This window comes from Ovis canadensis, chromosome 17, assembly GCF_042477335.2.
Source record: "Ovis canadensis isolate MfBH-ARS-UI-01 breed Bighorn chromosome 17, ARS-UI_OviCan_v2, whole genome shotgun sequence".
Taxonomy (NCBI): Eukaryota; Metazoa; Chordata; class Mammalia; order Artiodactyla; family Bovidae; genus Ovis; species Ovis canadensis.
The window spans coordinates 79,580,778-79,606,257 of NC_091261.1; the positions used below are offsets into that span (position 1 = coordinate 79,580,778).

General features: G+C 58.5%; 1 protein-coding gene across 2 annotated transcripts; it reads right to left on the minus strand.

Moving 5' to 3' along the window:
- Positions 1-15,180: 15,180 nt before the first annotated feature.
- LIF (LIF interleukin 6 family cytokine) lies at positions 15,181-23,805 on the minus strand. Of its 2 annotated transcripts, XM_069557035.1 has the most exons (4): positions 23,577-23,805; positions 21,285-21,405; positions 19,416-19,594; positions 15,181-18,676 (listed from the first exon to the last, which is right to left on the minus strand). In XM_069557035.1, exons 2-4 carry the CDS (start codon positions 21,301-21,303, stop codon positions 18,266-18,268), a joined length of 609 nt encoding a protein of 202 aa, XP_069413136.1. In that variant the 5' UTR covers positions 21,304-21,405; positions 23,577-23,805; the 3' UTR covers positions 15,181-18,265. The 2 variants fall into 2 exon arrangements, with proteins under 2 accessions (XP_069413136.1, XP_069413135.1); XM_069557034.1 differs by lacking the exon at positions 21,285-21,405 and having other exon boundaries at positions 23,577-23,760.
- Positions 23,806-25,480: the final 1,675 nt, after the last annotated feature.

The window sequence follows — 25,480 nt, forward strand, 5'->3', positions numbered from 1 at the left end:
CCTACACCTATCTTGCCCTTCCTCCCTTTTGTCTCTCCACTGGTAACCACTACCTTATTCTCTGTGAGCCTGTTTCGTTTCGCTATATTTGCTAGTTTATTTTTTAGGGTCCACATAGAAGTGATATCATAGAGTATGTATCCTCATCTGACTCATTTCGCTTAGTGCAACACCCTCTAAGCCCACCCATGTTTTTGCAAACGGCAAGTTTTCATTGTTTATGGCTGATTATTGAATAGTATCCCACCGTAGGGCTCTACTGCTTCTTCTGTGTCCATTTATCTGCTGATGGACACTTAGGTTCCTGCCAGGTCTTAGCTGCGGTCTCTGCCCCCTCAGTTTACTGCTCTGTGAAATGGGATGATGACGGCGGCTCTTCCTCTGCTATCAGGGAATAGGGAGACCGTCACATATGTGAAAATACCCGGCCCACAGTGGTAACCTCTTATCCTGTTCTGTGCAGAGTCTTCTCCTTTCTAAATCTTCCCACCTACTGTCGCCATTGAGCATCGGGGCACTAAGCGAAAAAAGGCCAGGCTGTCTTCCTACCCATTTGACAGGAGACAAGACTGAGGCTCAGAGAAGCCACATGACCAAGAGCATCAAGTAGCAGCAGGAGAGCCCAGGGACATAGGGCTCCTCGGGTCTGACCTCACCACCAGCGGGCCCCGCTCTCTGCCAGCCCCTCTGGCTCCCGAGTTGGGGTGCTGAGATCCTTCCGCTTTTCATAGAGATAGGAGACCACCCCACAGCCCAGGTCAAGCCTCGTGATCATGCGGAGGGGCCTGAAACAGGGAAGATTCACAAACATTTGAAGGCGTCTCAAGCTGATGCTCACTTCCCAGGTGGCTCAGTGGTGAAGAATGCATCTGTCAAGCAGGACACCCGCGCTCGATCCCTTGGGAAGATCCCCTGGAGAAGGGAATGGCTACCCACTCCAGTATTCTTGCCTGGGAAATCCCATGGACAGAGGGGCCTGGCGGGGTAGAGTCCATGGGGTCACAAAAGAATCAGACACAACTGAGCGACTGATTCAGCAGCAGCAAGCCGATGCCTGGTTTGGGCTAGCTCTGAGGTGGGAGCTAGAAAAATGCTTGCAGGTTAAAGGAACGTGAGAAGGGATTTCAAATCATGGTGAAAAGGAACTCTGCAAATACACTGAGCTTACGGACAGGAACAGGCTCCCTGGCAGTAATGAGCTCCCCGCCCCTGGGGGTGCTCAAGTGCAGGCCTGACAGTCAGTTGGTGGAGCTGGTTCAGAGAGCAGGGACTTTTGAGGGAGGTGGGCTTAAAGCCGGGCTTCTCAACCTTGGCGCGGTTGACATTTCTTTGAGGTGAGGGCTGTCCTTGGCACGTGTACAGCGTTCAGCAAAGTCTCTGCGCTTCATCCCTAATGCCAGCAGCATCGCCCTCCCCAAGTTTTGTGACAATCCAAAATGTCTCCAGACATTGCCAAATGTCCTCTGGGGCAAAATCATGCCCCATTGCCCCCCCTTCCTGGTTGAGACACGTTGGCTTAATTATTTTTACTTTTTTTTTTTTTTTTTGGCCACACCACGAAGCATGTGGGACCTTATTTCCCCTGCCAGGGACTGAACTCATACCCCTGCAGTAGAAGGGTAGAGTCTTAACCACGGGACCACCAGGCATGTTCTCTGAGAAGTACTGGCTTAGATGACCTTTAAGATCTCCCGAGAGCCCATGATTCCGTCATTCTGGACAAGGAGCCGCAAGAGTCACTCATTTTCAGGCCCCCCTGCGGCTGCATTGTGAGCGTCTTACACGCCTCGCCGTATTGTAAGCAGCCGTGGTCATCCTGTTTTCTTACGTCATCCTCCCCCGCTCCTCTGCCTGGCTGACTCCCGTTCCTCCCAGATTCAACGTCACTCTTCCTGGAGTCCCCCCCGTCCCCTCATCTCATCTATGTCCCTCTTCAGTGTTTCAGTCCAGCTCCCCACTGCTCCCCTAAATAGCATCCGAGCGCCTCCACCTCTGTCTTCCCTCTGGACAGGGGGCTCCTGGAGGGTCACTGAGTCTTGCTCACCTCTGAGACCCCACATGGCATGGGCTCCACACACTCACACACACACCCCTAGGGAGAGAGGCTGAGTGTTAACTCGGTGCCTCACTCCGCCGCTCCCGCCAGTGGTCAGTGGGGCTCCTGGGACCACCCTGTGCTGCTCTCGGGAGCCCCGAACTCCCACTCAGGACACTAGCAGGCCCTTTCCTTCAAAGCTGGAGGGAGGTCCGTCTGGGACACCCAGGGAAGCCAAGCTAAGTCTCATCCGAGGGTGGGCAGGGCAGGGCAGGTTACCACTGTGGGCCAGGTATTTTCACGTATGTGATGGTCTTCCTATTCCCTGGTAGCAGAGGGGGAGCCGCCCTCATTCCCGATTAGGTGGGCATCGGGGTGCAGGATGGTGGGAAGCCCATTGCCCTTCATGGGCTCAGGCCAGGCCTGGGGGTCCAGTGATCAGACTGCAGGTGGCCAGGTGGCCTCAGCAAAGGTGCTTAGGGCCCCAGAGGTGTCCTTTGTCAAGTGAGGAAGATTTGAACTGTGTTGGTGGTTTCTGACCTTTTACGGGTGGTTTCATTTTGTTTTTAGCAAAAGAAGCTCCCCCTCCCTAAGGAAAAAATCTCACATAATGGCCCGATAGATAAGACCCTGAGCTCTGCCTTCTCAGTGCGCCCAGTTCCCTCCTCCCCCCGAAACAGCCCTGGGTCACTTCCCTGCCCCACCAGGGCTTCTGGGGGCCCAGTTTGAAACCCACCAGGGTTTCTCTGAGGTCCTTCTAGCTCCCATGGTCTGTTATAGAACAACTGGCCCCACCAAATGGTGAAATGCAACCAAATGTGCCAGGGACGGGGGTGGGGGGGAACGTGGATGTGATGGCCCCTCGGGGTGTCTTGGGGCCCAGAGGATGGCCTGGGACCGGCGCTATCCTCCAACATGCTGAGATGGAAAATTCCGGTCATCCGAGTACGGTGTTTACTTCTGCGGGTCTCGGGATAAACAGGAATGCACAGTACCCAGCAAGATAAACGTATGGAACTCATTACCCCAGAGAGGGTGACAGGCCGAGGACGTGAGCACACCCAGGCCGGCCCCGCCGTCTCTGGATGACAGACACCCAGGGCTGGCCCAGCCAGGGCAGCAGCCACGGTCCCCAGACAACAGCTGTCAGGGGGCCAGGAGGCCGCAGCTCCCTGCGAGAGGCTGCGCTAGCACTTTCTCAGCCCTTTGAGGTTTGCTGCACTCTCCCCACCCCCCATCTTTTTAACTGATTAAGAAACCAAGGTTCAGGGAAGTAGCATCGCTTGCAAGCGGCTGAAGCCAGAGTTCTCACCTCCTTGCCTGGAGGAGGTCGAGGGCCTCCTCCAAGCGCCCCGGAGCAAACCCGGCTCAGTCTTCTAACCTGGACGCTGTGGGGTGTTTGACAGGAAGGCGTTTGGCTTCCCATGAGCCCAAGGGATTGCTCAGGCGTGGGGACTGAGTGAGGTGCTAATGACAGAGAAATGAACAGACGTGGCCCCTGCCTCATCAGAAGGAGGAGGGGCTGAGGCTTTACTGTGCCAGGCAGGAGGGGCTGGGGGTGCGCGTTCGGAGAAGGTTTCATGAAGACAGGGGTGTTTGAGCTCATCGACACGCTGAGTAGTCAAGCGGCGGATGGAGACGGTCGGGACAGTATGCCTCCACCCGGCCGCCAAGGAACTCCCATAAGGCGAGTGTTTCTTAGCACAAGCCAGATACTGTTCAATCTCGTACATCTGTAGAAGAGGGGAGAAGCACGGAGAGGTCCAGGAACTTGCCCAAAGCCACACAGCCAGTCTGTGGTCCTACACTCCCCTGCCGGGGACGCCACGTGTCTCCTGTTACACATTTGTGAGTGCCGGCCTTGGAACAGTCCTGTGTGCAGCTCTGATAATGCCAGGATAGAAGGGGGCCTCAGAGTCACACATGAGTGTTGGGGAGGGCTTCCCTGGTGGCTCAGTGGGAAAGAATCCCCAATGCAGGAGACACGGGTTCGATTCCTGATCCGGGAAAACCCCACGTTTTGCAGCGTAGCGAAGCCCTGCGCCACACCTACTGAAGCCCACGCGCTGTAGAGGCCGTGCTCCGCAACCGAAGAGCAGCCCCCGTCCACAGCTGGAGAACAGCCCACGCACAGCACCGCCAAAGATAAATAAGTAAATAAAAATTGGAAAATAGAATGTTGGGGAGACACCAGCTTGGGGGTACAGGAGAAATGCTCACAGGAGAAGAGGCCCAAGTAGGAGTCCCAGTCAGGGGGAATGACGTCATAGACAAATAAAAGAACTCGAAGGATACTCCAGGCATGGAGCACAGAATGCTGCACGCACAGAGACAGGGAAGCAGGGATAAGCACGGTGGGTTCTGGAAGCACAGGCGATTTGGTCTTGCTGGAGCATGAAGCAGGTGATGGGGACTGAGGCTTGGGGTGGGCTGAGGCCATGGACTTGATCCTGAGGGTACCGGGGAGCCACCAAGGGCTTTAAGCAGAAGGTGCGTGGGCCAGTTTGTGTTTCGGAAAGGTTACTGGGGCCCCAGCCTTGATTCAGGGCCCCGGGGCCAGGCCTAGTGCGTCTGGGGGCATCTCTACAGGGACCCTTTGCAAGGGCGCCATGTGCCTGCCCCGGAGGTCAGCTCCGGTCCCTGGCTTAGCAGGAGGGAGACCAAACTGAGATTTGGGGCCGAAGGACCTGTGCCTGGTTGGCTCCCCTCTGTCTCTCTTTCTGTTCAGGAAGCCCAGGTCGTGCGGGATGTTTGGGAAAGTGGAAGAGAAGAGGCTGCAGACAGAATTCATGTGGGGTAGGCGGGCGGAAGCCTCCAGGAAAGATGCCTTACAGGACGCTCAAGGAAGTGGGCAGCTCAGTGCTCCCCAGACTGTGTCCATGGAATACGGTTCTAGAAGATCTATGGAATGGTGCACACTCCCCTCCCACCCGACCTAAAGGCTCTGACGAGTCCTGCGACAGTCGTCTTTTCCATTTTGTTTAATACAGTGTTTCCCAAACAGTGTTTGATGTGACGTCCTTTCATTCTCTGAACATCAGTGCGCTTCCCCTGAGGGTGAAGAGCAGGAGATTTCGCCCGTCCTCCTCCTCCCCGGGGCCACGCTGGTCCCTTGCAGGGACACCCGCCACATCTCTGAGCCTCCACTGCCTCCTCACCGTCTCCTTTTGAGCAGCTGTCTTCTGTGTCATGGGCTTTCCGGGTGGCGCTAGTGGTAAAGAAGGCGCCCGCCAATGCAGGAGACGAGAGATACGTGGGCTCCATCCCTGAGTCGGGAAGATCCCTGGAGAAGGGCATGGCAGCTCACTCCAGTGTTCTTGCCTGGAGAATCCCATGGACAGAGGAGCCTGGCGGGCTACAGTCCATGGGGTCGCACAGAATCAGACACGACTAAAGGGACTCAGCACACGTGCACGCTTCTCTATCACGGTGTATGGTATATCGTCTGCACTACATGGCCTCCTTTTAAAAGGGATCTTGTTTGTATTTATTTTTTTTTTCAGTATTTGTTTGTTTATTTGCTGCAGTGGGGCTTAGTTGCGGGATGTAGGCTCCAACTCCTCAACCGGGGATCGAACCCGGGCCCCCTGCGTTGGGAGCTCGGAGTCCCAGCCCCTGGACCACCAGGGGAGTCCCTAAAAAGGATCCTGTGTTTTCAACCCCCCCACCCCACCCCACCCCCGGGGTTCTAGTACCCGGCACAGAGCCAGGCATTGAATAAATACATGAATGAGAGTCTCAAATGAGACCTGACTCTTCAATCGGGCTATTAGGAAATTAAGCAAATGAATGCCTATGAGATGAGTTTTATATTAGTAAGCTTTATAGCCCTGCTCACCTGTAACGAACTAGTTTTTCATACACACTGTAATCCAAGGGTCTTACCCCCGACAGACTTGCCATGTGTCTGAAATTCCACCATTAGTCACTCATTTGCCTTAGGGCGCCACAGACCCCAATTAAACTGCAAATGTGTGACTTAGAGGTGTCTCCTCTGAGCTGCCAGCACCCCTTGGCACAGCATTGGGCCATCATCATTAGTAACTCGTGCATCAGATCGATCCAGCAGAAAACCAATCCAAGTGAAAGAATTCAGAACTGAGAGGCTCCTCAATGGAGAAGGGAATAAAGCCATGTTGCCAGAGAGTCCAGGGGCGCAGGGAGCACGGGTGGGGCTCATGGCAGGTCTGATGGCTGTCACACACCCTCGTCAACTACTGCTCCCCTCCAGACAGGGAGGGGCGGGGTGCCTGACCTCCTAGGCTAGGGTGTCCAGGCCAGGCCTTTGGAGGGGGACAAGCCAAGGCTGGGAGGAGCCTCTGGCCCACTCTGCCTGGGGCTGCGGGTCAGCCCAGGGGGTCTGAGCTACACTCTGCAGGAAGCCCCAGTGAAGCCCTGCTGGTCCCCTGGCCTGGCCACAGGGCTGAGCCCAGCTTGGCCAGCTACAGGCTCGGGACAGGACACTCCTGGGAATGGGCTCAGGAAACCAGGAAGAGGGTAGCTGCTGGCAACGATCAGAATTCAGGCCTTCCTCCATTCCCCCAGTCCCCGCTTCACCCCACTCCCTTGAGGGAGCAGCCCTGCTGGCCAGCAGCTTCTCTCCAGACCAGAGGAGAATGTGACAGGTCCCCCTCTTAGGGTTCTGATGCAAAGGGGCTTAAGAAAACGTTGCCTCTTGGCCAGAGTCGATCCCTTCCTGCCCTCAGTGGCCCCCAGGAGGCAGCAGGTGGGGAAATCGGGGGCTCCTCCCCCATCATGGTCTCCGCTCACGCATCTCTTCCCATCCCCAGGGCTGCCGCAGCTTCCTCGTCCTCACCGCTCCTGCTGACACCAGCTTGAGAACACGTGGGTCTGATCATCCTCTCTTACCCCCGGAAGAGCAGGGACGCGGGTCCAGCGGCATCTGTACACGTGGGCGGTTCATGTTTAATGACCATCCGTAGAGCAAATGAAGGAAGTAAGAACTGGGCCCAGTGGGGCTGCCCTGGCAGTCCAGTGGTCAGGACTCCGAGCTTCCAAGGCAAGGGGGCAGGGGTTCGCCCACTGGTTGGGAAACCAACATCCCGCAAGCCGTGAGGCTTGGGCCTGGGCCCAGAGCAGGGAAGGGCCTTTGCCAAGGTCACTTGAAAGTCAGCAGAGGGCTAGGTACAGAACCCTGACCTCTGTTCCCTGAGGCCAAGGCGCTTTCTGGTTTCTTGCAGGCTGTGGCCACAGGGTAAATGTAAGGGCCCACCTTCCTCTGCATGCACCTTCTCACACTGCCCAGAAAGGGGAGCAGCTCCTTCACGGGCTCTAGACACATTCCCACTGCCCTAAAGCAATCATTCCCCAACTTAGGCCAGGGTTCAGCATGCTTTTCCATTAAAGGGTCAGATACTATTTTAGGCTTTGCAGACCATTCAGGTCTCCGACTCTTGTTATAGCACAAAAAGCAGCCCGAGACGATGTGTCAATGAACAGGCAAAGCTGTGTCTCAATAAAGCTTTATTTGCAAAAGCAGGCAGCGGGCCAGAGTTAGCAAATAAAAATACAGGACATCCGGTTAAGTTTGAATTTCAGTGTGCTGGATATTATCTGCAACCCCAAGCTGCTGGGTTGCAGCGTGCCGGCCCTGGCAGAGATTCTGGGTCGGCATGAACCTCGTAAGTGACAAAGGGCGCCATCAAGAAGTGCCTGCCACGAGGCAGCAATGGGCTGGGAGGCGCTTTCTGTGTACCATCTCCTTTCATCTTCCCAGCAGCCCTCTGAGACAGGATGTGGGGTCCCCACTTTACGTACGAGGAAATGGGACTCAGAAGAAAAGTAATGAGCCCAGGTTCCCATGGCTGGCGAGGAAGAGAGCCAGGATCCGATCTCACGGCAGTCTGGCTGAAAGCCTGCGCTCCCTAAGCCAATCTCTCTGATGCAAAAACCAAGGCTCAGAGAGGAAAGGGGGCAGGTCTGGGGCACACAGAACCAGGACGAAGGCCTCCCGGTCCCCCATCCTCGCAGCTGCCCAGCACTTCTGTGTGTGAACTAACCTTGTTGTTGCCCTCTCGGATCACTTCCTACGTGTTTGCCTCCCTGCATGTGCTCACACAACACAAGGCCTGAAGCCATGGTCAGTTTTGGGGGCTGCATCTTGTCCAGGAGCAGATTAGATGCCGAGAGATGAGGGGTTTGTTTGATGGAGTCATTTTAGACTGGTCTGAGCCTCTGCGCGTTTGACACTGGGGCCCACGAGTCCTGCAAGGGGGGCCATCCTGTGGTTTATAGGATGTTTAGCCACAAGCCTGGCCTCTACTCTCTCGATGCCAGTAAGGGGCACACCCACCCAGCTCTGTGTGACAACCAGCAATGTCTCCAGGTGTTGCCGAACGTTCTGGGGCCATGGGGAGGGGAGGGTTGGGATGAAATCATCCCGGCTGGGAACTACTGATCTTGACTAACTCTGAGATACACATGTGTGTGTAAGTCGCTTCAGTAATTGCATCAGACTCTGTGATCCCATGGACTGTAGTCTGCCAGGCTCCTCTGTCCATGGGATTCTCCAGGCAAGAATACTGGAGTACGTTGCCATTTCCTTCCCCTGAGGATCTTTCTGGCCCAGGGATCGAACCCACGTCTCTTGTATCTCTTGCGTCAGCAGATGGATTCTTTACCACTAGCGCCACCTGGGAAGCTCCAACTCTGAGATTTGAACCTCCTCGAAAGTCTCCTGAGGTTCCCTGTGCTCACCCATCCTCCAGAGGTCCACGAACCCCCCAGGCCTTTGGCAGAAATATTCTGGCTATCCTAACCAGTGTGATGGGGAAACCTTAAAAATCGGGAGAAAGACTTTATCTTGGCCAAGCTGTGGGCACAGAATCAGCCCAACCAATGCAGGCCAGGTTCTGGAGGCAGCAAATGATGCCTGGAGCTGGAGACTCTGAGCCCTATCTGTGCCCCGAGCACCCTAAGCTTGTTCAAAGGCCCACTCTGGGCCTGTCCGCATGGACCCACTCAGACGCTGAAAGGTGGTCTGGAAAGGGGTCTGTCCCGTGTTTCCACTCAACCCACCCAGGTCCATGCCTCCAACAGGTGTTTGGGGGCCGCTCCTGCGGGCCCCTTGGAGGGCAGGGAGTGGAGGGAGTTGGGGGCCCAAGGCTGCCTAGGGAGGAGGCCTGGATGGGGGACTCCAGGATGGGGGGTGTGGGAACCCTGCCACGTGGGTGGTGCTTCTCTGCCTCGGGCTGGTCTGGTGGAGAGAATGACCTCACCTGCTTGGAAGAGGCCTCGCTGGTTGCTTGGATCTGGGGTCGGGGAGGGGTCCTCAGGGCGAGACGGAGAGGAGCTGGGGGGCTGAGAACGCCTCCCCCACCCCTGGCAGTGGCCCAGCATGGCTGCCTGTGGTCTGGCCCTGGAGCAGGGACAGACCTCCGCCAGGGCTGGCACCCACTCAGCGGCCTCTTCCAGGGAAAGTGAGAGGGGCTGACGTGGGGGCTGACCTCATGCCCAGCCCCCACCCTCCTCCAGTGCTTCCCTGGGGGTTCACTGCTGCTAGGAAGCGAGACCTCCCCAGGGGAGGGGGGTCCTTGGGGGAGGGGCGGTGACTAGAGGATGCAGCAGGCTGAACTGAGTGGGGGCTCCTGGGGTCCCTAGCCCAGGCCAGGGTTAGGAGGGGGAAGATGAAAAGGCCCCCTTTGCACCCCAGTACCACTTCTGCAGCCTCCAGGACAGCCGAGGTTTCCCTCAGGAGGGTCGCCGTGGCGGGGGGCTTTCAGAAGGTCTGGAAATCAATCCAGAACAGACAGTCCTTGTGGTCAGGATAGGAGGAGGCAGCTAGGACTCAGATAATCAGCTGCTACCTGACTGGCCCACCCTGTGTGCCGAGCATTATGGCCTCCGTTCCTCGCAAAGGCTGTCGGAGAGTCACGAGACAGAGGAAAGTGAGGCCCAGAGGATGGCAGAAACTTGCCCGAGGTCCCCCAGCTGGAAAGGGCTGAGCCAGGATTCAAACCCAAGGTGTCAGAGTCCTGGCCCCGTGCTGGGCGCTGCAGGTCAGCCCTTCTCAGACTCCAGTGAGTGGGATCCTCAGAGACCTGCACGGAATGCCGCTTCCAGCGGATTTATCCGTGGTGGGGCCACGACTCTGTGTGGTGGTCGTTCACTCGGCTCCGCGGGGTCTTACTTGCGGCACGCAGCATCCCTAGTTTCGACGTGTGGGATCTAGTTCCCTGACCAGGGATCGATCCTGGGCCGCCTGCATTGGGAGTGCGGAGTCTCAGCCACTGGGCCGCCAGGGAAGTTCCAAGATTCTGTATTTCTTAGCTCCCAAGAGCTGTGGACATGGCTGGCCTCGCTTTACATAGTGTAACATGGTTAAGTGCCCAGCACGGGCCTATTATTTTTATTATCCATGTAAAGTGCCTACTGCGTGCTCTGTGCATAGTAGGTGCACAACCAACAGTAGGTATCATTATCCTTGTGAAACATGATCATATAAAGGAAGAGTCTGGTGAATTCTGGAGCCCTGTGTGAATATACAGTTGGAGCTAAAATGGACTTAGGACCATCAAACTGAAGGAGTCAAGGAAGACTTCATGGAAGAGGTGCCATTTGAGCTGGGCCTTGGAGGACCAGAATTTCCCACGTAGCAAAGGAGGAAGGGCGTTCTCGACAAAGGCAAGAGCCAGAGCAAAGGTGTCCTGTGATGATCAGACGGGACCTTTAACAGACCACCACGCCACGCAGCCAGAGGGAGGGAGGCGGCCGCGTCGGGGAGGTCAGCGGAGAGGGCTAAGTCGGGCAGGGCCGGCAGCGTGATTTGCAAAATGAAAACGCAGGGCTCCTTCGAGGGGGTAGGCGGGTGTGTGAGTGTGCTGGGGTGGCTGTAACATTCCCACAAACTGGGTGGCTTGGACAGTTTCCTCTCTCACAGTTCTGGAGGCTGAAAGTCCTAAATCAAGGGTTGGCAAGCCTGAGCTCCCTCTCGAGGCTCCAGCGGAGGATCCGCCCCGCCTCCTCCAGCTTCTGGTGGCCCCAGGCATTCCTTGGCGTGTGGCTGCATCTGCCTTCGCCTGGGTCTCCTCTCCTGTCCTCTGTGTGTCTCTTATAAGATCGCTTGTCCTTGCGCTGCGGGCTCACTTGAAAAGTCCCGAGATGAGCTCACCTCGAGATATCCCTAACTCAGTGACATCCACGAAGATTCTTTTCCCAAATACGGACACGACTGCCCAGGTTCCAGGGATTCCGACGTGGATGTGTGTTCCCGGGGGTGCAGGGGGGCACCGGTAAACCCCTGCCGTGGGTGATGTCCCCTCTCCAAGGCAGGTGGAGATGGAGGGCTGCCCGCATCTGCTCTTGGCCAGTGAATCACTCCTCTTTGAAGAGCTGTCCTCCTGGGGAGCTGGAGTATTCCAGCTGGCCTGGTGGGGCTGGAGAGGTGGGGCCCTGGTGAGCAGTGGGGCCAGGAGAAAACCTGCTGACAGGTAGGGGCCCCTCCGGGCTTTGATTCATTGACCGTCTGGGCAGGAGCTGGACGGAGCCTCTTGGAATTGCAAGAATGCCTCACACATATTTTCCTCCCAGCCAGCGGTTTTGTTCTCAGCCAGCGGAGAGGGCCTGTCTGCTCAGCCTCTCATTCCCTCTCCCGTCTGCGGCTCCCCCCGCATGCCGCCCACCGCTCCCGCCGGGGACATCCTCTCCTCGCCGCCGTCACTGAGGCTGGAGTGGGCAGGGCCTGACCGCGTCCTCATAATTGAAATATTTGGCCCCTGAAGCCCGGCCAGGGCAGGGCGGTGCTTCCCCCAAGTCAAAGTGACAGATTCAAGCTGGGCTCTGCTCGGGCGGAGGGTGCAGGGGAAGTGTCCTGGATGCTGAGTCCAGGGGCCTTGGGAGGAAGTGGGGAGAGAGGCTGGAGGCCCACGGACCCCCCAAACGCCCGTCTTCATCACAGCGTCTCCGTCCCGCCCCGTCTCCTCATGCACACCAGGCATCACTCTGGCCTCACAGAATCCTCCAGGAGGAAGGAACTCATCTGAGGTCCCTTAGATGATGTAGGCATGTGATACAATAAAATGTTTTCGGGAATTCTGGGGATGGGGGAACTTCTGAGGCACACTCGGCACTCTTGGGACCCAGCAGTTCACTCCTGGGTTCAGGTCAGGGCCGTGGTCTGTAACTGTGTTGTCCGGAACTCTCACTGAACCCCATCACTGGATTAGTAGTAGATACTGAGCCTTTGCTTTTGCAAAGACCAATGCAGAAACAGCCCCCAGGAATTCACTCGCTGCAGGTGGGACCCATCACATCACCCACTACACCTGTGGGGCTCCAGGGAGGAAGCCCCTTCAGAACACAGTCCCGGGATAGGCTGTTTCCCGTGAGGCTCAAAAAACCTCCTCCTTTGTAACGATGAGAATTGCATAACAGATCACGTTTCCCTTTTTCCTTCCGCTGCCAGGAATCTCAGAGCCAACTCTGAGACTCGGCCATGGCCATTATGCAGCCCCTCGTGATGGGAAACATGTATTTTCTTTGTCTCTGCAGACTTCGTTTTCTCTCTCTGTCTACTCCGACGTTGATCCTCTTTGTCAGTATTTTTATGACGTGCCTTCTGGTGTAAGATGCTTTCTGTGCTCTTTAGGACAAAGAGGACTATAAATAAGGAAATAAATATTAACTGTTTTCATTATGACATTAATTTTATGGCTGAAAATGTGGTTGCTTAGCATGATAACATGGGCCCCTTACCGCCTAGTCTGAATTTAGGGCAGAGGTGACTGGGGAAAGCCTTTTTCTTTTTTTATTGTGGTAAAAGTCACAGAATATGAAACATACTATATTAACCATATTTAACCGTACAATTCCGTGGCCCTGAGTCCATTCACATTGTCGTGCAACCATCACCGTCATCCATCTGGCCTGGGAAAGTCTTCCACCCATAACCCTCGATCTCCTTGGGCATATAGCCTTGGCCTGTAGAGTCTTCACCAGGTGAGTGGACAGATGATGATCATAAGGATGAGCAAATATAAAAAGCCTCTCTCAACAAGCTGTCTTCTCTGTCCCTTTGCCTCCTGGGGCCTCAGTTTCCCCATCTGTAAAATGGACTTGTTATCTAGTCCCATCCTCAGAATGGTTGGGAGGATCTCCTGACGGGTAAGAAAATGCACTGTAAGCTGTGAAGTGCAGGGCCATCACAGAGCTTGTGGGACTGCGCCTCCAGCAGCCTCTCGGGATGAGAGGAGAGGGTCTCTCCTGTTGACCTCCTGAGAGCCAGGATGGGAGAAAGCTCAGCTGGGCACCCAGGCTGCCCTGGCTCCTATCTGGGCAGGTCTCCTCCAGGCCTGTGGCTCAGGGTAGCATCAGAGGACCGATCCCACGAAAGTTTGTCTGCCCTGCTCCCCCCACTTCCTCAACCTGGTCCCCAGCCTGGGACTCAGCGTTATCACTCACTCCTGCCCTCCCTGGGGCGAGGACCACCCTCTCCCCAGCAGAGATGGCCCCAGGGTCTGAGCTGGGTTCTCTTTTCTCCATCTCCTCCCACGGCTTCATCAGATTCATCGCAGTGCCTCTAGCTCCCTGCCCATGGGTGCCTTTCAGCGGCCTGCAAAGTCGATCGAGAGATGACATCGGCCGCTGTCCCGCTTGCGGTTTCACAGATAGGAGAGCTGAGCTCACGCGGGAGGTCACAGGACCGCACGCACGGCAGCAGCACCACGAGGACCCGGGCCTCAGGGCACGGCCTTCCCAGCAGAGCGGGGGCGGAGGAGGGTGCTTTCTTTCTCCCCTCCATCAGCTGTTCCATCTTTCACGGGAGGGTCACTGATGACCAGTTAACCGTCTTTGGTTCCTCTGGTCAGGATGGGGCACGGCAGGGCAGAGAACAGAAAACCTGCCCTCTGCTGGGGTGAGAACTCCCCTCAGAGGCGAGGACAGACCCTGGGGCTGGGCCCAGCCAGCCCCCAAGACGGCGCCGAGGGCCGGATGCCCCTGCACCTCCCTCCTGTCTGGGCTCTGGCGTTCACTGCGTTTCTCTCTAGTAAAGGTTTCTTTCCAAAAGCTTCAACCTTGTCTCCTGCAAGAGAAGGAGAGCTGGGGGATGCGGAGGGCTGTGGCCTGGGGAGGGGATTCAGCCAATCCCCTCGCCCCTACCAGAACTTTTAAGAGGAAAACCCACAAATGGCCCGGGTTTGGGGGCTCTCAGAGGGCCCCGTCCTCTCCCTTCTGGGCAGACCCCTCCCTGTGGCCCTGGGAGGCTCACACTTGGCATCTTGGTGTCCTGGCGGGCTCAGGAGGAGGGAGAGGTGGAGGAGGGGAGGACAGCCCTTCCTGACCTTTAAGGTGCACTCGATCACCTGGGCTCTTCTTCAAGGGCAGATTTCAGTTCGGCAAGAATCTGCACCCTCCCTACCCAGATGTGCCAAATTGAAACCTGCCCTTTAACAAGGAGCGGAGATCAGGCCTTCGGGATCCCCGCCAGGCGAGGCCAGTGTGGCTGCGAGTCCGGGCCCTTCACTGCACGGAGCAGAGCAGTGCTGGGCAGTGCGGGCGTCTCCACCTTGCTCAGGGGCTTCTCTGTGCCGTTTCCATCAGTGAGCACGCGCGCGCGCACACACACACGCACGCACACACTCAGTCACTGTCCCACTGGCCTGGGAGCACACACAGACACACGCACACACACACTCAGTCACTGTCCCACTAGCCTGGGAGCTTCCAGAGGCATGAACTCTGTACTATGCACCTTTGGAAACCTACCCGTGACCTGCCGTTGACAAACATCCCTAGAAAGCTGCCCACATCCCTAAAGGAATCTCAGCTGGGGGGGCCCTGGACCCAAACCCCAGAGCAAAGGACCAAGAGACACCTGGAGACTTCTCTGGAGCCCCTAAATCTGTAGCCATCCGGTTCCAGACTCTCTTGTTCCCCAAGGAAGGGGTCCCAGGTGGCTGGGAAGAAGGTTACAGGGAAAGGGAGTCCCCAGGTGTGAGGCAGAAACAGGGGTGCCAGTGGGAGAGCCGGACAAGGCCTCCTGGCAACACCCACTTTGTCCTGACTGTGCCCACGATCTGCCTACCCTGCCCCCACCCATGCGGACACCCCGGCTCAGTGGAAGCACCCCCTCTTCCCACCGGCCAGTCCAGCCCCGTCTCCCCACAAGAATACAATCCAGAAAGCTTGCCAAGAGCAGATTCTTTATTAATTTCTCTTTTTTTTCTTTAAAAAAAAAGTATTCCTTCAGTATAAAAAATAAATATTTTAAATATGGACATTGAATAAATAAAAATAATCTGTCAGTATGAAACATTCCCACAGGGTACATTCATCAAAGAGGAATTTGTCCCCCAAGGCCAAGTCCTTTCCAGCAGAAAGGAGGGAGGGAAGCGGGGAAGGACACGCAGAGCTCGCTGTGTGGATGGGAGCGATGCCCAGGTATGGGGTCGGGGGGCGGGGATGTGGGGAGGTGGGGGGGATCCAGAAGTAAAAGGCATCTGTACCATCTGAAGGGAAGCTAATTTCTCGCTTGATTCTGGCCTCCAGCCCCACGCGCAATGTCTATTGTGAAGAGCCCCAGGGCAGAGCTGGACTTCTATCTGGGGGCACATCCCCAGGGAGGGGACAAGAAGAGGGGGACAAAGACAAGGAGGAGGAGGGACAAATAAATAGTGGTGCTTTCTCATTTTAAATTTCTTTTTTAAATAAATAAGGTCCCCAATACCATTCTTTCAGTCAACTGCAAAAAAAACAAAAATGACAGTCCCACCTGCTGCCCTCTCCTCTGCGGGCTGGGGTCGTGACCCAGGATACAGGTGCAGGGCAAAACCAGCAGATGAAATAAAGGAGGAAGTGGACAGCTTCCTGCCCTGCCAAGCTTTTCCCATACAAAGGCTCCAAAATTCAGAGATGCTGTGCAAAGTGGGTGCCCATCTGCCAGATGGGGTCTGCAAAGAGCACTGAGGCTGGGGGGGGGGGGGGTGAGAGGCAGAGCCGGGGCCGGGCCTGGGGAGGGGTGGGAGTGGGGTGAATTGCTGGTCCCTGGAGCCTCGGAGGCTGCCCAGCGCCGGGAGTCTGTGTCCAGGGGTGATGAGATGACGGGAGGCCAGGTGGCCCCAAGCCTTTCGAACAACATTCACAGGAGGAGCAGAGTGATGGGGGGGACAACAGGCTGAGATCCTGGACAAGGCTGGAGGTGACCCTCATTAAAACAGTGTTGGAAAACACGTGGTCTGCTCTGCCACCCGCCGCAAAAGTCTTGCCAGTGGGACGGGCAACTCCCACCTCCAACCCCAACCCCGGGTCTTGGGTCCTGCCTGCTGCCTGCCCACCTTGCCATCCCGAGGGGCACTGGGCACAGGTAAAGTGCTTAGAGGTGACAGAGAGGTGCAAAGTGAGTGCGAAAGTACCATAATCACGCCGGCTGAACGGCAAGGCTTGCCGCCCCACTCAGGGTTTGAGAAGAAGCCAGAACCCTGATCTTAGCAGCTGCCCCAGCTCCCAGACCGGAGGGCGTTGCTCAGCGCGCCTGGCCCCAGCACAAAGGAACAGGATCGGGTTCCCTGCCTGGGAACCCAGACATGGGTGAGGGTGTGGGGGGAGGTGGGGCAGGAGGGACCACAGCTTCCTGGTCTGCGTCCCGGGGCCTCCTCATCCTCCTCCCCGGAGCAGGGGCCTCCTCCCCGGGGCCGCCCCGGCTTCCCGAGAGGCAGCCAGGCCCCCTCGCCCTCTGCGGGTGTTCCGGCCACCAGAGAAGGCGCCTCTCACTGGGTGCTGGTCAGGATGGTTCCGGGGCCGCTCGACTGCTGGTCTAGAGGTGGCCAGGGCAAAAGAAACAGCGGCAGCTTGCCTTGCCCAGGCCTTTGTCTCCACCGTGAAGGTTGCCTCCAGCAGCACAGTCCCAGGGGCACCGAGAACGCAGTGTTAACTGAGCCCCTTGGAGCCAAGGAACATGACGGCCCCCAGAGCCGGTCACAGTTGCAGTGGGGGTTGCCGTCGGGTCCCCTGCCCGCCGCCCACCCAGACTGACCAGTGCTCTCAGCTCCTAACCCTTCTCTGAGCTTCACCCGTAAGGCTCACCCTACCTTGTAACATCTTTGACTTCCAGACCAGGTCCTACGAAGGCCTGGCCCCCAGCTCCCATAGGAGGAGCCGTCATAGTATTTCCGTTGGAGAAAGGGGAGCAGGGAAAGGGGGGTGAACTTTTGCCATCTGAAGCACCAATAAGTTAATATAAATAGGGCATCAAAATAAATAGACAATCATGCTGAGTCAGGCACATGGCGCTCTCGGCTCTCAGGCTTCCTGAGACCCTGACCCCAACTGCCACCATCCCCCTGCCCCAGGGACCAGTGACGGATGGCCTCTGGTGCCCCTGGCATACCTCTATGTGACCTCATGGGGCCTCAGTGGGCCTCAGATGGGAGCTGCCACTCTGACCTACTCTATCCGCACACCCTCGCCCACAAGACTCTGGATCCCCTCAGAACCTCCTCACCTGACTTTCCAACCTGCCTGCCCCCACACACCCCACCTCCAGGTCCAGGCCCTAAACCCCACAGCCAGCAAGGATGGCAGGACAGACTTTGGGCTCAAGGAAGGGGAGCCCGTCAAGCCTTTCCAGGGCCTCTCTTCCTTCCCCGGCCTGCATGTGGCCTCTCTCTGCCTTCCCAAGAGCCTGGAGGGCCAAGTGGCCTCCTTCTGGAACCTTCCACCTGAGAGCTGTAGGCCTGAACTCCCCAGTCTCACCCAAGTAAGGCAGCATCTCAAACCACAGCTCCCGTTCCAACTCGCCATACCTGTAGGAGCCAAGGGTCCTTCCGGATCCCAGCCCCTCTGGGCTGCCTGAGCTCCAACCAGACCGTTTAAGGTCAGCCAAGGCACTGATGGTGGTCATTCTGCTTGTGTGGGGGGGGTGCGGGTTAGTGCCCCCAACCCCTGCTGTCTTGTCCCCTGCAGGGTCGCCAAAGACAACTTGTGCAGTTTGCTCACAAAGACCCTGGCCGAGGGGACAAGTCGGGGGCCAAAACCCAGCCCGTGCCTGGCTGCAGTCTCCCAGAAGAAGGGGCACCTTCCTTTCTAGTTGGCACCACATGTAGACTCTGCCTCTGGGAATTCTAGCTCTGCTCGGCATCGTGGCGGCCTACCCTGGAGGGGAGTGGACCGGCCAGGAACCCCCCCTGGGGTCTGCCAGGGGCCCCCACTCAGGTCTGGCGGTGCTCTGGGCCACGGCCACAGTTGGAGAGTCCCCTACTATCTAAGGCCTCCCGTCTAGAAGGCCTGAGCCAGCACGGCAATGACCTGCTTGTACTTCCCCAGGAGCTGACAGCCCAGCTTCTTCTTCTGGAAGATGTCCTTGCCCGAGGTGTCAGGGCCGTAGGTCACATCCACATGGCTCACGTGGTACTTGCTGCACAAGCGGCAGAGCACGTTGCTGAGCAGGCCCCGCAGGACATCAGCCGTGGCGTTCAGCTTGCTGTGCAGGCCATGGGCGTAGGGGTTGAGGACCTTCTGGTCCCGGGTGATGTTGCCCAGGGAGGCACCCAGGTACGCGATGATGCGATACAGCTCCACCAGCCGGGCCTTCTCCGTGCCATTGGCGTGGAAGGGCGGGAAGTCGGTCACGTTGGGGCTGCACAGCTTGTCCAGGTTGTTGGGGAAGGGCTCCCCCTGGGCCGTGTACTGAGGAGCAGAGGGGCAGAGGGGCGGTGAAGTGGGAGGCAGGGACGGCTGCTCCAGCCCTGCTGCCCAGCCTGTGGTCAGCCCTTGGGCTTCAGTGTCGCCCCCCCCCCATACACACACACACACACACACACACACACACAGGCTTGAGAACCCAATCACTTGCCCTGCAGGCATCTCGGGACTGTCCCAAGAGCCAGAAGTAGCAGTGGGCGTGAATGCACTTGGTAAAGCATCCAGCCTCTATCCCAAGCAAGGAGGCACCCTCATCAGGACCACAAGGGAGAGGAGGGAAACACCCGGTCTCACCTCCAGCCGTGTGCACCACATACACTTGCCCTTTCACCCACCGCGCTCACCCTCTTCCTGGGCGGCTCCACACCCCGTTACCCACAGCCCACCGTCTCTTTCAACAGCACCTCCCAGTCCCTTCCACCGCCTCCCTCTCTGTCTCTCATCTGCCTCCCTCCACCAGGTGGACCAATCCCAACGCTACAAGTGCCAGCCCTGCCTGCCGCCTCTTCTCCAGGCGCCTCTGGCCCCCCATCTACCTCGGCACCCGGGGAAAGAGGCCGGGCCTCGGCCGAGGGATGGGGAGAAGGCTGGGGGGGATCTGGGTGTGGTGGGACAAAACCCCACACCCTTCCCTCCTCTGACCAGCCGCACCAGCCAAGGTCCCTGCTTGCAGACCCCAGCCCCTCCCTGCCTTGTTCCTCGGCACCCTGAGGGGGAGACTTACATAGAGGATAAAGAGGCTGTTGGCACTGCTGTTGAGTTGTCCCAGCTGGTTTCTGATCTGGTTCATGAGGTTGCTGGGACAGGGATGGCGGGTGGCGCAGGTGGCATTGACTGGGGTGATGGGAAGGGGGCTCCCGGCCCCGTGTTTCCAGTGCAGAACCAGCAGCAGGGGCACGACTCCTGCGGACAAGAGGTGGAGAGCCATGAGCAGGGAGCGGGGGGAGGCGGGCAGTGGTGGGCAAGCCAGCTTGGGGGAGAGGCTGCAACTCTGGTCCTGCGGAGATCTTCCCCTCTCAGGCTCCAGCTCTCTCTTCTCCAGACCTGGTGTTTCTGATTTTGGTGATGTCCCTGCATTTACCTCCCCAGATCGCTAAATCTCCCTATTTATCACTCCCTGCTGTCTCCTGAGGGGACAGGACATGTGCTGTTCCTATCAGCTGGGAACCGGGTTCAGAGTGATACCAACTATCCAGGCCTCTGCCAGGAGGGGACAACGCCCCAGGTCTCAAGGAAAAGATCAGTCCTTATCTCCCCAGGAAGGTCCAGATTCCTGTGTTACTTCATGCTCTTGTCTCCCAGTGCAGGCTCCCACCAGGCCCACAGGGAGCGGGAGTTTCTGCTGACCCTCATCTCCCAAACTTGTCTCGGTGATGTGGGCTCACTGGGCCCTTTTCCCCCGATCCTGTCACCTTTCCCCAGCTTCTCTGTGGTCCTCCTCCAGATACGGCCAGTCTCCTATCTGGGACCCTGGACTCCACCCCAGGGCTGCAACTCTGCCTCCTCCTCCAGTGCCAAGGCATCCTTCAGAGCCTCCCTTCCCGGCTGCCCGCTGCTCCTGGCCTCCACGCTCCACCCCCCACCCCCACCCCCACACTCTTGTTCACTGGTCCCTGTCCCAGGTTGCGGGTTAGGACAAGGAGAATCCTGGGCTTCCACAGACACCCCCAGAGCCTTCGGGAGGGAGAGGGAATGGTGCAACCAGGAAAGAAAAAAAGGGAAAAGGGCGCAGGCAGCCAGGTGGGCGGGGGAGGGAGGGAAGTGGAAGGTGAGAGGGAGAGGGGAGAGCTGTCCAGGCCTGTCCAGGAGCGCCCCTCCCCGCCAAGAAGGGCAGGGGGCCCCTGCTTGCCACCCACCCCCCTCTGTGTTCCTGATGATCCTGCGGCAAGGGCTGGGGTCGGGGGACCTGTGAGAGTTGGAGAAGCCAGGAGACTGGAGGAAGGGGAGGCGCTCTGGAGCCCGTTCCTCGGCTGGGACAGTGCAGCCTCGACTTCACTTCTGGGTCCCCTGTGCCTCCTAGCATCTCCAGGCAGGGCTCAGGCCCCAGGATGGCTGGCAGGGGGGCGAGGGTGCCCCACACCCCGGCCTCACCTAGCGCAGACCACAGCTTTCCGGGCTCTAGCAGATGGAGGCGGCACCTGCTCCCGTGCCGGGCCGGAGTTTGCGAGCTGCTCGGGCGGCCGGCGCCCCTCCCAGGGAGCAGCCGGGGACGCGGTTGGAAAAGAAAGCGGAAAGAAAGAAAAAGAAAAGAGGGAGGGTGAATCCCGAAGAAAGCTGAGCGGGAAGAGCAGCGGCGGGGAGGAAGAGGAGGAAGGCAGCGGCGCCCCCTGCCTGGCCCGCCAACCTGCGGGGCCCCGGGCGGGCTGGGCGCGCGGTGCGGGGACCATGTGCCCGCGCTCGCCCCCGGTGGCCGCCGCTACTCGGCGCCTCCGGCGGCCCCGGGCTCCCGGCTGCGCGGGCGCCCCAAGTGTCCGTGTGTCTGCGGCGGGTGGGTGTCCCGCTCGCGTTCGCCAGGGGCCCCAAGTTTGCCGCGGCGCCCGCGGCCGGGGCTCCCGGCGGAAGCCAGCCCGGGGCGGGGGGCGGGTGGATTTACCTGCCGCCAAGACCTTCATTATGGGCTGCACTCCAGAGGGCCTTGAAGGAGACCTTAGATGCCGGCAGTTTTCAGAGGTTCATGCTCAAATGGGGAATTTGCCTGATTTATATACTGGAGCCTGTGTTGTAAGACAGAGAGAGAAACAGCTATATTTAGCAGGGATCCCCGGTCCAGGAAGTTGTTTGAGGTGCATCATAGGAAATTATGAATGGAAGAAAGTGAGAGTGAAGGGGGGGCAGTGAGGGGGGAGGGTGGGGAGAGCAGACTTTTTCCCTCTTCTAAGAATTTGATTGATAAAATTATAATGAACTCTTCAACAAAACACCCTGCGGTTTTCCTGAGCGGCTTGCCCTGGGACTTGTTTGAAGATGGGGAGGGGAGGGAGGGTCCCCGAGTCATCAGGGTCCCCCCTCCCCTGGGGAAGTGGGCTCCCCAGACAACCCTGACTCACCTGGGTTTGGGGAGGTGGCTTGAAGCTAGGCAAGGAGATGGGAGCTGACACCTGCAGCCCCCTGGTCAAGGGGTTTGGAGGGGGGCAGTGGGGAGGAGGCAGGCTGGGGCTTGGCTGAGAAGGAGGTTCCAGGAAGAGGGGCTGGGGCCCTGGCGTGGACTTTAGACGGCAATAAAGCGAAACTGAACGTGGGCCCTGGAAGCCACCGCGAGGATGGCCTCCTCCATCCTGCCTGCTGCCACCGGGCAAAGCGGGGCTCCCAAGGGGACAGGTTGCCCAGGGTCCCACACAGTCAAGCCTCCTGAGCGCCATCAGCAAGCAGGCGCTGCTGACCACCGGTGGGGCCCAGGAGGGGCTGGCAAGATGAAAGCTGAGGGGCTACTGTGACTGCCTTCTCTGGGGAGACCCTGGGAGGAGCTTCAGGGAAAGTGTGGTGTGTCTGGAGTTTGCCTAACCTCTCGGCTCCCTTCCGGGGAGGGTGGTCCTGCATTTCCATGTTGAAAGGACATTTGAGGCAGAGACTTAGCCAACTGAACCCGGGCTTGCTCCTCGGGATGCAGAGAGATGGTAGGGGAGAACAGAAGCAGCTTGGAGGGCCCTTGGGGCTCAGAGCAGGGTGATGGCCCCTAAAGGCGCTTCCGGAGCCTCTTAGGTAGAGTCACAGATTCTTGTGTCTTTGGTGGCTGGTAGGTTCCGAAATGAATGAGGGGCAGGAAGGGATGGTGAGGACTAGGGAGAAAGAGCATGGCAACCCCTCCCCATTAAAAAGCATTCAAAGCAGAAAAAACAGAGGTCGGGGAGTGCCAGCCAGGCACACATCTGGGGCCACACTGTCCCAAAAATTGCCAGGGGCGCCCCCGTCCCAGGAGATTCTCCTGCCCCTGGGATCCACCACAGCCCTCCCACCTGACCCTGAGCAGTGAGTGGGGCGGGAGAGTTGGTTCTCCAAGGCCGGGGAGGCCTGCAGCCTTTCCTTGGCTCCCAGTTCCCTCAACCAACCCCCTCAACCCCCAGCCCTGTGCCCCCAGCTCCCGCCTCTTGCCACATCCCGGACCTGCCCAGCCACGCGTTCCTTCCTCCCGCTTCGTGCCAGGACGAGCCCTCCTGTGGCTGCCATGCCCCCTCCCCCCACACACGCCCTGCCCTCTCCAGACTGCTTCCTCCCGCTCCCTCTCCCAGCAGGGCCTGGACGTGGGGCTGATAAAACTGCCCGTCCCAGCGGGCACTTCCCAGCGGGGGGAGGAGGCTGGCGGGGCCCACACTGACCTTCCTTCCCCTCCCTGTCCGCTCTGCACCTTGTGTCTCCCCTGGGGGCCGCAGGAGGCCCCGCCTGGCACTTAACCCCACTCCGACACCTGCTTTGGGGTGCGTCTACACCCCAGGACATCCCAGGTCACCTCCCTCTCATCACCGCCCCACCCCGAGTCTCTCCTGCACAGGGGCCTAACCACTCAGGATCACATGCACCCCCCCCCCCCCCGTCTCCCAGACCCCTGACGTCTGACTCTGCCTGACTCTTTGGATGGGGACCCCCAAATGCATTTGAGGCCCCCATCTCTGGATCTTCTAGTTCCCCAAGTCTCTCACTAGGTGCCCTGAGTCTCCTTCCTGCCCCGCTGCCTTCTGGGCCCTGTCCCTCCAACCTCCTTCCCAGCGGGCTCTGGCTACCCAGACCTCCCCCTCTCAGCCCTCTAAAACACCCCCCACCGAACGCCATGTCATCTCAGCCCCACCCTACAGGAAACAGGAAGTGGGGCCGAGTCTGCAAGACACTTCACCACCACCCCCACGCCCTGACGGGCCCCCTCCCTCTGCCTCAGTTTCCCCTCTTACGGTACCTGACTTGGTCCGTGCTCCCCAAGTGTTCCGGGCCCCTCGGCACCCCCGGCCCAGCCTCCCTCTCCCGTCCATGTCCGGCCACCACCTGCGCCGGGCCTCTCGGGACGAAGGCCGAGCAGGGTCTCGGAGCCGCCTGCAACGTGGCCGCGGTCCCTGGGAATCGGCAGCCCAGGCCGCGCTCCAGGCAGCTTGGTCTCCTGGAGTTTGTTTTCTTCCCTCCCTCTCTGCGCTGCTGTGTGTGTGTGTCTCCCCCCCACCCCAGCTCCCTCACGGAAGGCAGCCTCCCTTCTTGGCCGCCTGCTCCCAGGGTCGTGACCCCAGGCCCCACCCTGGAGTGGCAGCCCCAGCCCGGCCCCTTCCAGCTGTGACTTCATCCCCAGCCTGTCCTGCTCCTGCACCACTGGGCCTGCTGGGGATCTGACCGGCCTTGGGTGAGGGGGACACTCGAGCCCACACGGCTGGGGCTGGGGGATGCTCCTCTGGGCGGCCGCGCCATCCACCTGCTCATCTCCTTTCTCCGGGAACCAAGTCCAGGGCTGGCCTGGGGCCTCCCAGGGCCCCTCAGAGCAATTTCTCTCCCACTCGCTTTAGCCACCAGCCCCTTCCTTTTCTGTTAATTCTCACTCACCAGCCACAAGCCTTAGAATGTCAGATGTCTTATTTTTCCGACAGGGAAACTGAGGCTCAGAGAGGTGAAGGCACTCGCCCGGAGCTGCACAGAGAACCGGGCCTGGGCCCCCAGCCTCTGGCCCGAAAGAGGGCCGCATGGATGTCGGCAGCCCCTCACACTGAAAGGGGAGTGAGGACTGGTGGACTGCACTTGGGCCGCTTCTTCCAGGAAGCCTCCCCTGGCCTCTCACAGCCCAGACCGGCTGAATCTGCCTCATCCTGCCCGTTCTCCTTTCAAATGGGAACAAGACTCATTCCTCGCTGTTTGAGTGCTTGGATAGGGTCTGATCCTCCATTTGGACTCCTGAAGGCACCTGGCTCGGGGTTACATCAGAGTAGATGCTAAGTATTTTTTAAAAGCATTTTAGTTTCCAAAAGCTATCTGTGCCAAGTCTCTTGTGCCGAAAAGACGTGAAGTCTGTGGGTTGGCAGCGTGGACTTCAGCCTCAGTCACATTCGGGTTAGAGGTTTGGCTCTGCCAGTGTTGAGTTTAGAGACTTTGAGGAAGTGACCACCTCCTGGCCTCAGTTTATTCATCTGTAAAATGGGTACAATGGCATCTATGCTGTGGGTTTGCTCTGTAGGCTCAGGCTCACTGCAGGTCTGGCCACCCATAAGCCCCTTTACTTGTCAGCATCATTCCTCCTTATTGCCTCCCTGTTCTTGTCCCCATTTTACAGATGAGGAAACTCAGGCATGCTCCAGGGCTAAAGGGGGAATGCGGGACAGGAGAGGAGCCTGTTGATTCTCTCCTGATGGATAACAGAAGCAAAACAAACTTGAGCCTCCAGCTTCCGGGATGCCTGAAGAAGATCAGATGGGTTGTTGGGCGGGGGGTGGCATGGCGGTGGGCTCTCTCTCCCTATAGCCCATCCTGGCCCCTGACCACCCCCATCCCAGGCCTGAGTTGAAGAAACAGCAGCTGACCCGGCCTCACCGCCCCCAGGAGCTGATTCACCCCCCGGCCCCATCCGAGAAGGAAGGAGACATAGCTCAGCTCAGAGGGGCTTGAATCACCAGCCGCCCCCTGCAGAGCCCTGGGGAGGGGGGAGTTGCGGGGGCGGGGGACAGCACCCTGCCTGTCTGTCTCTTTCCTGGGCCCCGGGGCATTCAGGGGAGAGGGCAGCGTGGCAGTGGCCATTGGCAGGGGGTGGCAGGGAGGTACCCTTGCAGCCAGGCATCCTGTGTGGGCAGCCAGCAGCAGTTACTCACCAGGTAAGCAGCTCGCTGGGCA